Below are 16,622 nucleotides of genomic sequence, written 5' to 3' on the forward strand. Positions count from 1 at the left end.
AGGTGTTTGCACAGAGAAAAACAAATAAATATACTTTTAAAAATTAATTTTTCCAGGTAAATACAACACACAAGCCATACAGGCCCATGGCAGGCCCACAAGAACCCAGGGTTGAAGACTGCTGAGAAACACTGTCTTCTGGGCATGTCATGGCTACTGCAATCGTGAACCCAAACTAAGGTTACCTGAACAAAACCTGTACAAGATCAATCCAGCCAACATTCGAGAATAGATGAACAGTGACCTGGCCTCTGCCTACTGCCTTGAGGCCTCCAGGAACATGGAACTACTTCAAGGGGAGTGAGTGTTGTACACGTACATGTAACTCAACCTGTCCTGTGGTTGTGTGGTTACGTTATTCCTCTATGGAAAATGATATTATCATGAAATATGGATGAATCAAACCTTATCTACATCTCAAATGAACCCCTAAGGGTGAACTCTAGGTTTGGAAACTACCGAATGAAAGATTGTGAACATACTAAAGGTTCTTAATTTAAAACAAAATAAAATTCCCTAGAAAGAAGACCATTTTCACTCTTAGCCACGCTTCAATACAGCAGCAGAATTAACAGCAATGGTATTTAGGGACGATGACACTATGTAGCATAGCTTCACTCCAGAATGCCCTGTGTCCTCCCAAGCTCTAGGCTTGAATTGCTTCATTTATCCTCTTAACCCTGTAATAAAGTAAGTGTTTATTCCACTCACAGATAAGGACTACTGGCAATTGAAGCCTGCTGAGGTAAAAAAAACCCAGTTCTGCAGGGGTGTGGACCTTGATAAATTTCCTATGCTCTAGTGAATGCTCCTACACTCAGGCAAATACAGGTAGCACTAATTAGCCTATTTTGCTTCCCGTTGTTATCATAAAACAATCCTAACAAAATAATCTGGGGAGAACGGAGTTTATTTCCGCTTATACTTCTAGGGAACGAGCCATCAGCAAGGGTAGGAACTCAGACAGAACTGAAGCGGAGACCACGAAGGATTACTGCTTCTTGCATGCATCTCTGGCTGGCTTCCAGGATCTCCCATACAACCCAGGGCAACTTGCTCAGGGATGGCACTGCCCGCAGTGAGCTGGAGTCTTCCCTATCGATCAACAATCAAGACAACGCAGCACAGACGTGACCACAGGCTGTTCTGACCTGGGCGATCCCCCAGTCAAGACTCCTACAGATAACTCTGGGCTGTGTCAAGTCGATAACTGAAGCTAATTTTTTAAAAAGTAAAATGGCTCTGCTCAGACCCTGTTGAAATGGCTCAGTGGGTAAAGGCACTGGCTGCAAGCCCAAAAACCCAAGTTTGATCATGGAAGCAAGAGCCAACTCTCACAAGTTGTCCTCTGGCCACCCCATGTGCACTCATATACATAGCATTAAAGTAAATGTTACTTCTTTAAAAGGAGAATGTGAATTGGGAGACACAGTAGGGAGATCTAGCAAGAGTTGGAGAAAAGAGTTTGGTAGATATTACCAAAATACACTATATACATGCATGACTTATTTTTTAATTTTTAAAGATACTTGTAGTTGTTCTTTTGAGACAGTCTCGCTATGTAGTCCTAGCTGTCCTGGAGCTCACTCTGTAGCCCAGGCTGGTCTCAAACTCACAAGGATGCTCCTGCCTCTACCTCCTGAGTGCTGGGATTAAAGAATTCACCACATTCAGATTAAAAAATTGTTTAAGATTTCATGCATACACACAGCTATGCCCAGCCATAAGGAACTGGGCAAGTGCCAGGACTGAACGCAAAAGATCAAAAGCTTCAGGGATTTCCCCAAGCTTCTCCTGACTGGAAGTCCTTTTCTGATAGATCCTCTGTCCTTCATTCAGCGGGCAGCAGCCTCCCCTGGAAAGTCCTCCACAGCCTTGCAGATGAGACAATAGTCCGCTCCCCTCAGCATAGAGACGGTGACGTCAGGAGGCTGGGCAGGCTGCCACAGGTCTGTAATCCCAGCGCTCAGGAGTCTAAAGGAAGATGATCGTAAATTTGATGCCAACCTTGAGTACACAGAAAGTCCACAACCAGCCTGGGACCTAAGGGGAACCCCTGCCTCAAAGAGAGTCAGGAGACAAGGAGTGGGGAGACTTGACCTCGCTTCACCTATGGTGTAGCCTGCTCACACAGCAGACCCTCATGACAGTGAGGCACCCCTCGCTACAGTGACCTGGCCCCTGCCTGCTGCCTTGAAGCCTCCAGGAACACGGAACTGCTTCAAGGGGAGTGAGTGTTGTACACGTGTGGTTGTGTGGTTACGTTATTCCTCTATGGAAAATGATATTGTCATGAAATATGGATGATTCAAACCTTATCTACATTTCAAATGAACGAACCCCTAAGGGTGAACTCTAGGTTTGGAAACTACCAAATGAAAGATTGTGAACATACTAAAGGTTCTTAATTCAAAACAAAACAAAATTCCCCAGAAAGAAGACCATTTTCACTCTTAGCCACGCTTCAATACAGCGTGCAGCGGAATTAACAGCAATGGTATTTAGGGAAGATGACACTATGTAGCATAGCTTGCTTCACTCCAGAATGCCCTGTGTCCTTCCAAGCTCTAGGCTTGAATTGCTTCGTTTATCCTCTTAACCCTGTAATAAAGTGCTGTCAACATCGGCATCCACACACAGGGAAAGTAAGAGAGATTTCTCTTTCCCGACTTAATCAAAGACAGCTACCAGCCTTCATCCAGAAGCATCGGTGAATGGTACTCTTCCCCCCCCGCCCCTCCTCCCACCCCCTATTCCCCACCCTCAGTGATCTTTACAGAGAATGAATATCTCATTCGGTCTCAGGGATTCCCAAGAGCGATTGCAGAAGCTGCTCAGTTGATACAGAGTGCTTAAATATCATACATGATGCCCGGACTCAATCCCCAACACTGAATAGAATCGGGCGCTGTGGCATTGCTTGTAACCCCAGCATTCAGGGGTGAGAAGCCGAAGGACCATAAGTTCAAGATCATCCTGCGCTACGTGGCAAGTTGAAGGCCAGCCTGGAGAAACTCATACGACGCCGTTCTGCAACTTCCCATTTTCCTTTTCCACGGAAGGAATTGGATCTTTTCAGCAATTTGCCGCAACCTGAGAAGGAGGCTGCAGAGCAGTTTAGAGAGGAAGCGCCATCAGGGAAGGAAGAGAGAGGGCAAGTCGGGCAGGGCTCGGTGGTCCAGCGCCTGCCTAGGATGGGAAAAGCAGTGGGCTCGTCTCCAGAACCACAACAAAGGAGCCAGAAAAGCCAGAGAGTTCCGTGACGAGTGTAACATTCACAGGACAGTGACAGGCAAGCTGTGAACAGATTCACGGAAGGCAGAAGTCGTTTATTAGATGCACTGCTGCGGTACAGCCACAGTAGGCAAGGGGGTGAAGAGAAGCCGTCTCTACAGAGGCATCCTAAGGGGCTGCTTCCGTGGAGGGGGAGGGTCTGTGCGTTCTTAGCTATGTTCCACACAGCAATGGAACCGACAGCAATATTTAGTGAAAGCAACACTCTTGACTTCTGTGATGTGTGACCCTTCCAAGCAGCACACATCTCAAAACCTAAGGTGGAGAGTGATTGAGGAAGACATCTGTGGCAGTTTGAGTGAGAATGGCCTCCAGAGGCTCATATTGTTACGTCCAGTTTGAGGGAACCCCAGGAGACCTCTGGGAATTGTGAGTCCGGTGTAAGAGCAGAGAGAGTCTGACCCGGATCACAAGGCTTCCCTGATCAGCAGGTTAGGAATGCGATGTTGGAGTCCAGGGGCTTGAGGTATATGTGTGTGTGTGTGTGTGTGTGTGTGTGTATATATATATATATATATATATATATATATATATATATATATATATGTGTGTGTGTGTGTGTGTGTGTGTGTGTGTATATGTATATGTATATGTGTATATGTATATGTATATATGTATATATATAGATATAGTATGTGTAAGCTGGCATTCTCAAGCTCTGGCGTTAGGTGATTGGGGAGAAGGTAAAGGAGTGCTGTACCTTCAAACCCGATAAAGTTTGTCCAGACAGAGGTGGAACCGCACATCTGGAAAAGGACCTTTCTGACTTGGGGAGAAGTAACTCATTCCTTTATCAGAAGCTAGTGTATTTTACAAACTGGTCATGGCTGTCTGGGTACACTTCATTGCCTCTTTCCCATAGTCCAAGAGTGGGCTTTTATCATTTCAAGGATATTGGCTCCTGCCTCCTTCAAGGGCAGGAGCCATCTGCATCGGAGAAATGTTGGTTGATACTCAGGGGAGGGAGGGCAATTTTCGGTGATGGGAGGCTAGGGTAGGCTGCCTTTCTGCTCCCAAGGCTGGCGTCTGCCCGGGAAGCAGGGGGCGGAGTGCTGGTCACTTTGGCTGGGGCAGGAACAAGAGAGTGCAGGCCAAGGATTAACGCAGAGATGGGACAGAATACCTCATATCTCTTCAATATATGTGAACGCTTAGTCATCAGGGAGTGGCACTACTTGGGAAGGATTAGAAGTTGTGGCCTTGTTGGAAACGTGTCACTGGAGGTGGACTTCGAAGTTTCAAAAGCCCAAGCCAGGCCCAGGGTCTCTCTCTCCCTTATATTTTTGGTTGTGAGCCTAGCCTTTAATGGCTGAGCCACCTCTCTAGCCCTCTCTTCTTGTTGCCGGCAGATCAGAAGTAGAACTCCCAGCTCCTTCTCCAGGACCATGTTTACCTTCCTAGATGCTACCATGCTCCCCCACCATGACAACAATGGACTAAGTCCCTGAAACTGTAAGCCAGCCCCAACTAAATGTTTTCCTTTATATGAGTTGGTGTCCATTCACAGCAAAAGAACATTGACTAAGATCAGGCCCAATGTTGACTTCTGGCTTCCACATGCAAAATGCACCTACACGTATGGGCATATACTCATGCACCACACATATAGACCACACACAAAAAAATAAATAAATAAATGAAATTTTAACTTATTTTTAATTTTAAGATTAAAAAATAAATGAAATCTGTTTTCTTTGCTTCAACAGGAAGTACCCAAAAGTGAAAAAAAATTTTTTTCCCAAATAAAAGCTAGGCCATTGCCACCCTACCACTAGTCAAGAAGATTGATATAGGGGATCTCACAGAAAACTAACATTATCCTCTCTGCAGCTTACCTTCTTCCTGTCTTCTTCTCCCTGCTCTCTTCTCTGTTGTCCCCTCTCCCTCTTCTGTTCCCCTTCATTAATTCTTAAGTCCATGTCTTAAGTTTCCATTGCTGTGAACAGACACCATGACCAAGACAAGTCCTATAAAGGACAACATTTAATTGGAGCTGGCTTACAGGTTCAGCGGTTCAGTCCATTATCATCAAGGTGGGAGCATGGCAGCTTCCAGGCAGGCGTAGAGCTGAGAGTTCTACATCTTATTTTGTAGGAAGCCAGGATCAGACTGACTATCTCCCAGGCAGTTAGAAAGAGGGTCTCAAAGCCCACCCCCACAGTGACATATTTCCTCCAAAAAGTCCACACCTCCTAATAGCGCCACTCCCTAGGCCATGCATATTCAAACCACCACAGCCCCCTTGATGGAACCTCTGAAAAACAGCCCCTGCTCACATCCTCAGCCACCTCAGGGCCTCATGAGTGACACTGTGATGTTTCCATGGTGTCTGTCCTTTGTGCCCTCAAAAGCAGTCTCACAACTATGAACAATGAAAAGGTACAATTTCAGCCAGCCAGGAGGTGTGAGCTTTAGAGAGCTAGTGCCCAAAAGGCAAGCTTGTAAGATGAGTGTGTTAATTAGCACTATTTGCTTACAGCATAAACACATATCAAAACATCATGTTGTACCCCAAAATACATCCAATTACTGTAGCCCTTGCCAATTCAATTTCTTAATAGGGAGTCAGACCTATAGGCCTGAAATTCAAGCTACCCCAGAGGTGGAAGCCAGGGAATTCAAAGTTCTCAAGTCCCATTTGAGTTACAGGGTGAGTTCAAGGCCAGACTGAGCAACTTAGTCTCTTGCAAAGTTTACAAGATAAAATTTTAAAAGAGCTTGGGATGTTGCTCATTAGTAGAGTACTTATCTAGCATGCATTAGCCTATTGGCTCAATCTCCAGCACCAGGTTTTTTAAAATTGAAACAGATACACTCACTCATACTTAGCAACTTTGTGCTATTTCCCACTTACTTTGTGTCATTGGGGCAAAAAGAACCTTAACAGGCGTCCACGCCACCACGGTACCGAGAACCAGGCCTGGGAGATTTAACAAAAGACAGAGACTCAGGTCATCCATGCTACAAGAATGCCGAAGCTTTACTGAGGTTCACAGAATATATACACCAAGTCCACCGGGTAGAAAAACCCCAGAAGTACAGTGGAAAAACAAGTTTACATTCTCAGGTTAAAAAAAACGGAACTGACTCAATGGTGTTACTGCCCATTGGTCAAACAGCAAAGGCCAAGATGTTCTTTTCTTAAAAACAAAAGTTTCGGGTTGGGGATTTAGCTCAGTGGTAGAGCACTTGCTTAGCAAGCTCAAGGTCCTGGGTTCGGTACCCAGCTCTGGAAGAAAAAAAAAAGAAAAGAAAAATTTTCCACATGCGTCAGCAAGGCTCAGCAGGGGGCAAACTGAGGGAGCCCAAGAGGGTCCCACAGAACCCATGGTAAGGCCAGAGCTGCTGGATGAATGCAAGGAAAGAGAGGCAGGGGCAGCTGTAAAGCCTGGTGACCTGAACAAGCCAGGTAGCAGAAGGAGAGTCCACCCACATATGGAGGTATGCACGTCATACACACACACACACACACACACACACACACTCACACACACACTCACACACACATACACACACACACACACACTCACTCTCACACACACACACACACGCTCACACACTCACACTACACACTCTCACACACTCACACACACGCTCACACACACACACTCACACACTCACACACTCACACATGCGTGCATGCACACACACATGCACACATACTCACACACTCACATACACATGCATACACAGACACATTCACACACACTCACACACACATACTCACACACACTCACACCACACACACACTCCATACACCACACACTCACACCACACACATTCATACACCACACACACTCACACATTCTCACACACACTCACACATAGACACTCACACTCTCACACACACACACACACACACACACACTCACACACTCTCACACACTCACACTCTCACACACTCTCTCACACATTCACACACATACATACACACATATATTGTAGTATGTTGTAGTAATTATTTAATCCCAGCCCGGGGTTTCTATCCCACCTTTGGTTATTGAGTTCCTGGATAAAAACACTCACAGCCTTTATATTTTTAGTGTGTCTTAAACAGCACAACAGCTGTGTAGCTGCCTGCCCACTGTGTTGTTAGGATCTGCTTTCCTATTGATAAGCCTGAGTTACCACTCACTATTTACCATGCTCCATCTGGGCTGCTCTTAACTCCAGCCCCAGCCCTCAGGACCATGTTTTTAAGATTCACCGAGCTAACCGTGGCTTTCTCTCCTCCATTCACCTCCTCCTCCTCCTCCTCCTCCTCCTCCTCCTCCTCCTCCTCCTCCTCCTCCTCCTCCTCCTTCTTTTCTTCTTTCGTCCTCAGACCCCAAGCCCATAAAACCTAAACCCCCTTACCTCTCTCCTCCCAGCTCTTGGCTATGGACATCTTTATTTACCAATCAGAAATAACTTAGGACATGGTCACAGGGGCTACATCCAAACTCCAGGTCTTGGAGACTGCACTTAACATTACAATAGACAATAAAAGACAAAACCACAACACACACAAACACACACACTTTCACCCATACACATTATCACATACATACACACATACAAACACATACATGCTCATGCACACACATACACACACACAAACACATACACACTCACCCACATATACACATACACAAATAAATACAAACTCACATACACTCACACAAAAATGCACACACGCATACATACTCACACACAAACACACAAATACATACATACACATACACTCATACAAGCACACTCACACACATACATGCACACACTCACATATACATATAAACTCACACATGCATACACACACTAAATTTTAATTAAAAACAATAAAAATGGAGTCTATGAGCAGACGGCTAATTACACAAGCACGGCGTTAAGGAAACTGTCTGGTTTCTGCTGTGGAGGAGAAGAAGGCTTGTCACCAGCATTCCCGTGTGCTGGTTGTACAGATGGCAAGCACTCCTGAGAACAAACAGGACAATAAAACTTTCAGCTACACAGAGAGGTTCGCTCCTGTCTACTCCTTTTCAAGCTTCCCATTAGAAAGAGTCCCCCTCTGGGTGAGGGCTCAGCTCTAAAAGCTCTCTCGCTCAGAGATGCACCGTCTGTAATCCTAACTGCTGCTTGCTTTCTGGGGTATTTATTTTGCTCCCGCTGTGGTTACATGGAGCTTTCATTTTTCACCTCGAGACTCACTTTTGAAATCTTTGTATTTGCATATCTGCGAAGAGGCTGGGAATGTGGGCTGGAGAGATGGCTCCGTGGTTGAGAGCATTTGCTGCTGCGGCAGAGGATTTGGGTTCAGCTCCCAGCACCTCGCCTACATGATGCTTCACAACCATCTCTATCTCCAATTCCAGGGAATCCAGTGCCCTCTTCTGGCCTCCATGGGTACTACATGCATAGAGTGCACAAGCATACATGTTGGCAAAACATTTACACATAAAATATATCTATTGCTGAAGACAGGACTCACTTTGACTGCCGCACAAGAAGAAATCGACTTCAAACTGAACAAGTCTCTCTCTGTCTCTCCCTTTGTCCTCCTCCTCCTCCTCCTCCTCCTCCTCCTCCTCCTCCTCCACCTTTTCTCTGCCCCCTGCTTTCAGCTCTTCCTCCAGCACCATGTCTGCCTGCAGGCTGCCAGTCTTCCTGCCATGATGATAATGAACTAAACCTCTGAAACTGTAAGCCAGTCCTAATTCAATATTTTCCTTTAAAAGAGTTGCCATGAGCTGGGCAGTGGTGGTACACGCCTTTAATCCCAGCATTCGAGGTAGAGGTAGGCAGATCTCTGAATTTGAGGCCAGCCCGGTCTACAGAATGAGTTCCAGGACAGCCAGGGTAACACAGAGAAACCCCGTCTCAAAAAACCAAACCAAACTAAACAAACAAACAGAAATGCAGCCAGCATTTGTTTACTTTGTCTACTTTGTGGGTTCTTCTTTCTTCCACCCCTCTCCACCCCTTTTCTTCCAACCTTTCAATATACCTTTCGACCCCCTGACACTAGATAGGAGAGAAAAAAGATGGAGGAGAAAGGGGGTGGTGTTATCTTCAGACTATTTCCTGCTGACGAGGGGTGTTTGAGTTCCTTGAGCAAGTTTGATCTTCACCATCAAGGCATCTAATTTCTTCTTGTTTTCGTTTCTTCCTACCAAACAATAGCCAATCAATGACCTATCAGGGCCCTGGCATTTATCTACCATCTGAAAAGTCTCCAGAATTCCAACATCGCACAATTGCAGAAACTCTCTACAGCTGGCAAAACCACCCCCCTACAGGAGGCAGCCCAGCTTCTGTGGACAATCTGAAGCAGCACTGTATCTGCACAACTGGGATTAAAATGAAAACATATTTCCATAACAGTTCTGTGGCTTTTTTTTTAAGAAACCAAAATTCTCACTACACTTATACATAAGAGTAACCAAGCATTTTCTGACTGGATGTGAGGCCTGACCCACAGGAGGGATTTCATGCCTCATACTTTAAACCTGGTCTAAAGCCCATGAATAGGAGGTCATAGACACTGGGACATACTGCTGGTGTTTCACCAAAGGGTCGGGTTATACTTTTTTTTAAGATTTATTCATTTATTATATATAAGTACACTGTAGCTGTCTTCAGATACACCAGAAGACGGCATCGGATCTCTTTATAGATGGTTGTGAGCCACCATGTGGTTGCTGGGAATTGAACTCAGGACCTCTGGAAGAGCAGTCGGGGCTCTTAACCACTGAGCCATCTCTCCAGCCCCAAGGGTCGGGTTATAAAACCACCTTCTCTAGGTATATTTATGCTTATAGATCTATGCTGTTGTCAACCTTGATCAGAGAAGCTTTTTAATCCCAAGTGGGATTAAAAGTCAATGCTGAGACTCAACACTGGTCAGAGGGCTGAGCATTAGTGACTATGAGCACTCAGCTGTTGGTAGGTCATCTCCAGGTAGGTCATCATCTATATCAGCCTCCCTCATCCAAGACTCAGGGTCCTTTGCAGAAGAATGGAAAGGAATAAGAATGCAAGAACCAGAGGATACAAAGGGTGCTGTGAAGTGCTCTCCTCTGGCCATGATGACGATGCTGTCTCACACATGAGCTCATAACAGCTGTAGTTGCCTCCACAAGATCAAGCAAGTCAAAATTCCAGCACAGGTGGTGGGGCCGTGGCTCTGAGGTCCCACCCTTTTTAGTGGAGCTATTAGCAACCGATGGCTGCTGAAGGAAGGAGTGTCACCTTTCTAGGGGAATGTGGCCACTGGTAAGGTCGTCCATGGCTCAGTGCAGCTATGCACACACAGTTATCACAAACTAAACTCAGGGGTCTGTTAGTAATAATAACTTTAAAGAAGCACATGAAGGAGGGAGGGAGACAGGTTGGGGGAGTCCCCAGAGGGAGCTGGAAGGAGCAAGTGGTAAGTAGATATGACCAAAATACATTGCATACAAGTGTAAAATTTTCAAAGGATAATAAACAAAAACATATAATAAATAAAAATAAAATGTAAATTAATAAATTAAAACATATGTATCGCTCCAAAGCTTTGCAAGCCTGTATTTAACTACACACCGATTTTCTATCCATCTTGGAAAGAAAATCTGAGAAATAGGACAAGGACGATAAGCGGCCTTTCTAAAGCATGTCTCCATCTGTAGTACTGCTTACTTCCTCCTTCTGATGTCGCTTCCTACTCGTGGCGGTGATGCAAAGCTCCCCGTTTAAAGCATAGCTACTCAATTCTAAACCTGAGTTATCTGTATAGTACTTTTTTTTTGTAGGCAAACCTGTGTGGCATTTTCTTAATTATTTTTTTATTAGATATATTTCTTTACTTACATTTCAAATGTTATTCCCCTTCCCGATTTCCTGTCCAAAATCCCCCCTCCCCTCCACTCCCCCTCCACCATACAGGTATTCCCCCTACACATCCCCCTTTCTGTCAACCCCATATTCCCCTGCACTGGGGGTCCAACCTTGGCAGGACAAAGCGCTTCCCTTCCATTGGTGCCCCAACAAGGCTCTACATATGCAGTTGGATCCCTGGGTCAGTTCATGTATAGTCTTTTGGTAGAGTATTTTTTTTTTTATTAAAGTTTTAACATGTCAAATACAGAGGCAAATGCTAGCAGCAAACCATTGAACTGAGAATGGGATCCCTGTTGGAAGAATTAGAGAAAGGATTGAAAGAGCTGAAGGGGCTTGCAACCCCATAAGAACAACATGCTAACCAACCAGAGCTCCCAGGGACTAAACCACTTCCCAATATATACATGGACTGACCCTGGGCTCCAACTTCATATGTAACAGAGGGTAGCCTTGTTGGGCACCAATGGAAGGAGAAGCCCTTGGTCCTACCAAGGCTGGACCGCCCCCCAGTGTAGGGGAATGTCTGGTGGGGGAAGGAAGAGGGAGTGGATGGGGAGGGGAACACACTTGTAGAAGAAGGGGAGGGGAATGGGATAGGGGGGCTTATATCCAGGAAACCAGGAAAGGGAATAACGTTTGAAATGTAAATTAAAAAATAACCAATAAAAGAAAAAATTAAAAAGGAAACATTTCATGGAAAGCCTAGCATAATGGAACACACACTCTAATTCCAGCACTCCAGAGGTGGAAGCAGGAGAATCAGGAGTTCAAGGTCAACCTTGACTCCATAGTGAATCCAAGGCCAGCCTAGGCTATAGGAAACTGTGACTCGGATAAATGGATGGATGGATGGATGGATGGATGGATGGATGGATGGATGGATGGATGGATGGATGGATGGGTGGATAGATGACACATACATACATACATACATACATACATACATACATACATACACAGACAGATAGACAGGTCTGTACAACACATACAGGTAATATATGAGAAGCTCAGGTTCAGGCAAGCCTGGGAAGCTTGAATCTTTCTTAGATTTGGTTGAAAGGCAAGGACAGTGGGTGGCAGTGGAAGCACTGTGGAGACATCAGGGCTGCGGGGGGCTGAGATGCATCTCCAGTTTCAGAAGGTTTGTAGCTCCCAGGAGCCTGCAGCTAGCTTGTCAAGGTTCCTCCACTTGGCTAATAAGCCAGGAACACATGAGCACCATTGTGTAGATCAAGACAGAATACTTTAAAGGAGGCAGTTTAATGAGCAGCGGTTTGAATGGAGACTGATTTTTAGTGTCTTTGGGATTTGGGTTTTGTTTTCCAGCAACGGTCATAGAAATCACTGTGGATGATGCCTTAATTCTGTCCCCTACCGGGTCTCTGATATGGCGAAAGATGAATTTTAAATTGCCTGATCAGAATTAGCAACATTAGTCACTGCAAACAGCCTCTTAATTCCCACAGAGCTGCCAAACAGAGCAAAAATAGACTTGGCGAGGAGGGCTGCCAAGGGCAGGTGTGTTCATGGTAGAAGACACAGGTGACCTCGCCGCCGGGGTTGGGGGGGAGGGGGCTTTCCAGGTGCCATGCTGGGCTCTCAGCCACAGCCTTGGATTTCCTGTGGTGGCAAGGATTTGTGCTCCCATAAAGCTGTCAGTCTGGGAGTGAGACCAAGACTCCTCCTCCAGGCTCTAGTCACATGCTACAGCACGTGGTCACCCAAGCATATGTCATGAACCCCAAATGGGAGCTTCCATTTCTCCCCATGTAGCTTTCAAATCAAATGACAGCTCTCCATAGGGCTTCATATACTGGAACTGAGTGTGAAACCCTTAACCGTTGGCCCTGCGTACCTCACTCCTCATCTTCCTCCTACAACCCTCAAGTATTTGTTCCTTCATTTGTTTTTCTGAGACAATGGAAGGGTCCATGATTCACCAAAGAAGGACACCCCAGACTCAAATAGTGTGTAAATATTTGTTTTATTCTGTAGAAGTATGTCCAGCATGCTGGGGCCTCCCATTACCAAGATAGAGAGATCCCCCAAAGTGAGCCCACAGGCCCAATTTAAAGCACATTAGGGAACTTTTGGGGTAGGTGGGTTCTGCCTTACTCTATCTCTAGTCAAGTGCAGTAGTGAGAAGCACAGCCAGGAGTGCAATCTGTAACTGACGGTGAACAATCAATTGAGATAACAATCAATTGGACCAGCCTATCTCATCCCCCTCAGCAGGAGTTCATGTAGCCCAGGCTATCCTCAGACTCACTATTTACTGGAGGTTGATCTTGAACTCCTGGTCCTCCAGTTTCCACCTCTCAAATGCTGGCACTGCAGGCATGTACCACCACACCCATCCAGAAGCTAACCTGGAATTCATGATAATCCTCCTACCTCAACATCGCCTGGCTATTTAAGCTGTTCTCACCAGAGAGGATTGGTTTTTAAAGCGTAAATCACCTCCTTCACTTTTACTTTTCCTGAAAGTCGGCTTAAAAGCCGCCACCCCAGAAAACCACAAAGCTAGCCGACGACGAAAGACACCTCATCTCTAAGGGACGTATGTCTGGTGTGGTTATGGGGTGGTTTCTACTGCTTTTTTTGTGCTGCTAACCCTTTCCATGAGACTTATTTGTAAGAAATGAAAAAGAATGGTTCCTTTTCATTTTCCGTTCTCTTCGGCGCTCACCCCTGTACTGACGCCAGAGCCGAGCGCCCGTCGCCATGCCTCGGAAAATCGGGGAAATCAAGGACTTTCTACTCACAGCCCAATGGAAGGATGCCAGATCTGTCAAGATCAAGAACAAGGATAACGGAAAGGTCAAGATTCACTGTATCAGGTACCTTTACACCCTGGTTGTCACAGACAAGGAGAAGGCCGAGAAGCTGAAGCAGTCCCTGTCCTCAGGTTTGGCAGTGAAGGAGCTGAAATGAACCAGACCTGCATGTGACTATTAAAAACCCTGAAAAGTAAAAAAAGCTTTGTTTTCACGAGCACCTGGTCAGCTTGGATCCGACTGAAGATGAGCAGGAGGTCCTGTTAGTGGAGCTACCCCACCCAACTAAACATTTACAGTAGAAAACTAACAGCTGAGCTATCCCTAATGACCTGAAGATAGAACAAGGTCATGTGTCCGAAAAGATTTAAACTAACAGAACGCAAAAAGGCAAACCCATGCCTGGCCTTTGTTGAGAAATAGATGTAAGTGTCAGGTGACATGTAAGACTGCGCCTCGCCCTTAAGTCCTCAGCCAATGAAGAAAGGGGGTGAGGCTTGCTCGGTATTCGTTAAAAGCTGCCCCTGCACTTCTCTGGCTCACCCCACCATCACCGCTGTACCCGACTTTGCTGCTCTGAGTCTCCAATCTGTGTTCCCCAACACGCTGTTGAGACATCATGTCGGAAAAGGGACAGTAACCTGTAATTGGAAGAACGGTCACGTCCTTTTGATTCTACATCGGGAACACAGCCTGCACCTTGAACTTGACTATGTCAGTCTCCCTCTACAAGTTCCCATTGAGTCCAGCCACCTTCCCCCCAAAGCCAGACAGAAAGACTTGACCTTCGTAGGATCCTGCTTCCTCTCCTTAGTGCCACCCATTGGACATCTCCAGCAGACAGAGTGGGGAGAATCTTTTAAAAGCGCAGTTCCAACTGGGCATGGCATAACACACTGGCACTAGGTGGCTGAGGCAGGAGGATCCTGAGTTCAAGACCAGCCTGAGCTGTATCATGAAACCTTGTCCCCCAAATCCATTTGCTTGAAACCTTTCCCTAGTTTTATCCTGCTCAGGATAAAATCAAAACTCCTGGATAGAGTGATAAGCCTGCCTAACTGTCCCCACCTCTGTCCCCCGTCCATACTGCTCTTCACAGTTTCGGGGCTTGAGTGCACCCATCCTCCAGTTCTGTAGCTGTTTTCTCTGAATCAAAACACTCCCTCCAAATGCACAAAACACAGGAAGCTCAGGAAATGAGCTTCAGGATTGACGAGGCCCATCCCCAAGGCAGCATGTACAGTAAGCGGTCACAGGGGAAGAGATTCTCGGTATAGTTACTTGAAAGTTGAAGAGGGGCTTCCAGGGAGTCAGTCTCCAGAGTCGGCACCCACAGTGAGGTGGACTTCCCAGTAACGCAGCTGCCCTCAAGTTACACACTCTGCCATCACTAAAGCTTCTTTGTCTCTCTCTCTCTCTCTTACCATAAGCAAACCAAAAGTCACTAAGTGCCAGCTTTCAGGGATAGCCCACCTTGGTGACAGGAGAAGCAGTTCCTGGAAATGCCATCATTTTTCTCCCTTTCCAAGAAATAGAGACTGGGGCACAGCTTGCTCTCTGTGGCGGCAGCTGCTGACAGGTAAAGCATGACAATCTCCAGCCCAAGCATGAGACAAATGGGAGCATCGGTCTCAGGCTGTCAGACAGGGGCCTCTGACTACCAGGAAGGAGAAGAGGCTGTGGCTAGACCCCTGTCAGGGTACAGAGCTCATGGGCTTCCCCAGTCACCCACCCAAGGACCCATAGCCTTAGGGTAAGGGGAACCAATGGCTTTGATTATTCATTTGATTCTGGTTTGCTGTTCACACACTCAACAAACACTTCTCTTTGAAACTTTTACTTTTATTACTTTTATTTACATGTGTCTGTTTCTGTGTGACGTGTGTGTGTGTGTGTGTGTGTGTGTGTGTGTGTGTGTGTGTGTGTGTGTGTAGGTGCCTGTGCAGGCTAAAAGAGGGCATCGGATCCCTTTGAAGCTGAAGTGACAGATCATTGAGAAGGATGGCAAATGCTCTTACTGGTTGAGTCCCTGGTGTCCCCTCTCTTAAGTGGGAGTTCCATAGGGTCAGAGGCTGGGTCTCCTTCTTCAGAGACATAGCTAACTATTGCTTGTAATTTTAAAATGCACACTTGCTCTTTACCCAGTACTGGCAACAGCCATGTCACCCAGCTCCCACAGCTAGCTTCGCCAAAAACAACCGCCCAGTCAGTGCCCTTTCTCAGGCCCACCTGAGTCATTGTGGATGGAAAACATCAGCCAGCCTTTATATTTTAAAACTAGCCAGATAACTCAATGGTTGGGGGGAAATATATTGCCCCATCCTCCTTAGCTTCCACAGGTGGCTGCAGAGGCTACAAACTATCAGCCGCCGAGAGTTACATGTCTGCTACTTACTATCCACTCCACAGCCTTGTCTGTCTCCCTCTCCCTCTCCTTCTCCTCCCTCCCCTCCCCCCTCTCATTCTCTTCTTCCTCCTTGGAACCCAGAAATCCTATCTTCTCCCTCTCCCAGAGATTCCCTCTCCTTTTTGAACAGTTAAAATGGTGAGAAATTTGGCCCAGTGGTTATCCTTGCCTAGGAAGCGATTAGGCCCTTCGGTCCCCAGCTCTTTAAAAAACAATGTATTTAAAAAAAAAAAAAAAAAAATGGTGAGAAGGTTCACATGGAACCACCTGAGTATGTGATCCACTCC

At 46.1% G+C, this 16,622-nt stretch overlaps 1 protein-coding gene across 1 annotated transcript; it reads left to right on the forward strand.

The window, feature by feature from the left end:
• The first annotated feature begins 13,875 nt into the window (after positions 1-13,875).
• On the forward strand, positions 13,876-14,085 carry LOC116910527 (60S ribosomal protein L38-like). Its single transcript, XM_032914430.1, has one exon. The coding sequence runs from the start codon at positions 13,876-13,878 to the stop codon at positions 14,083-14,085; it is 210 nt and encodes a 69-aa protein (XP_032770321.1).
• The last annotated feature ends 2,537 nt before the right edge of the window (positions 14,086-16,622 follow it).

This window comes from Rattus rattus, chromosome 9 (genome assembly GCF_011064425.1).
Source record: "Rattus rattus isolate New Zealand chromosome 9, Rrattus_CSIRO_v1, whole genome shotgun sequence".
NCBI lineage: Eukaryota > Metazoa > Chordata > Mammalia > Rodentia > Muridae > Rattus > Rattus rattus.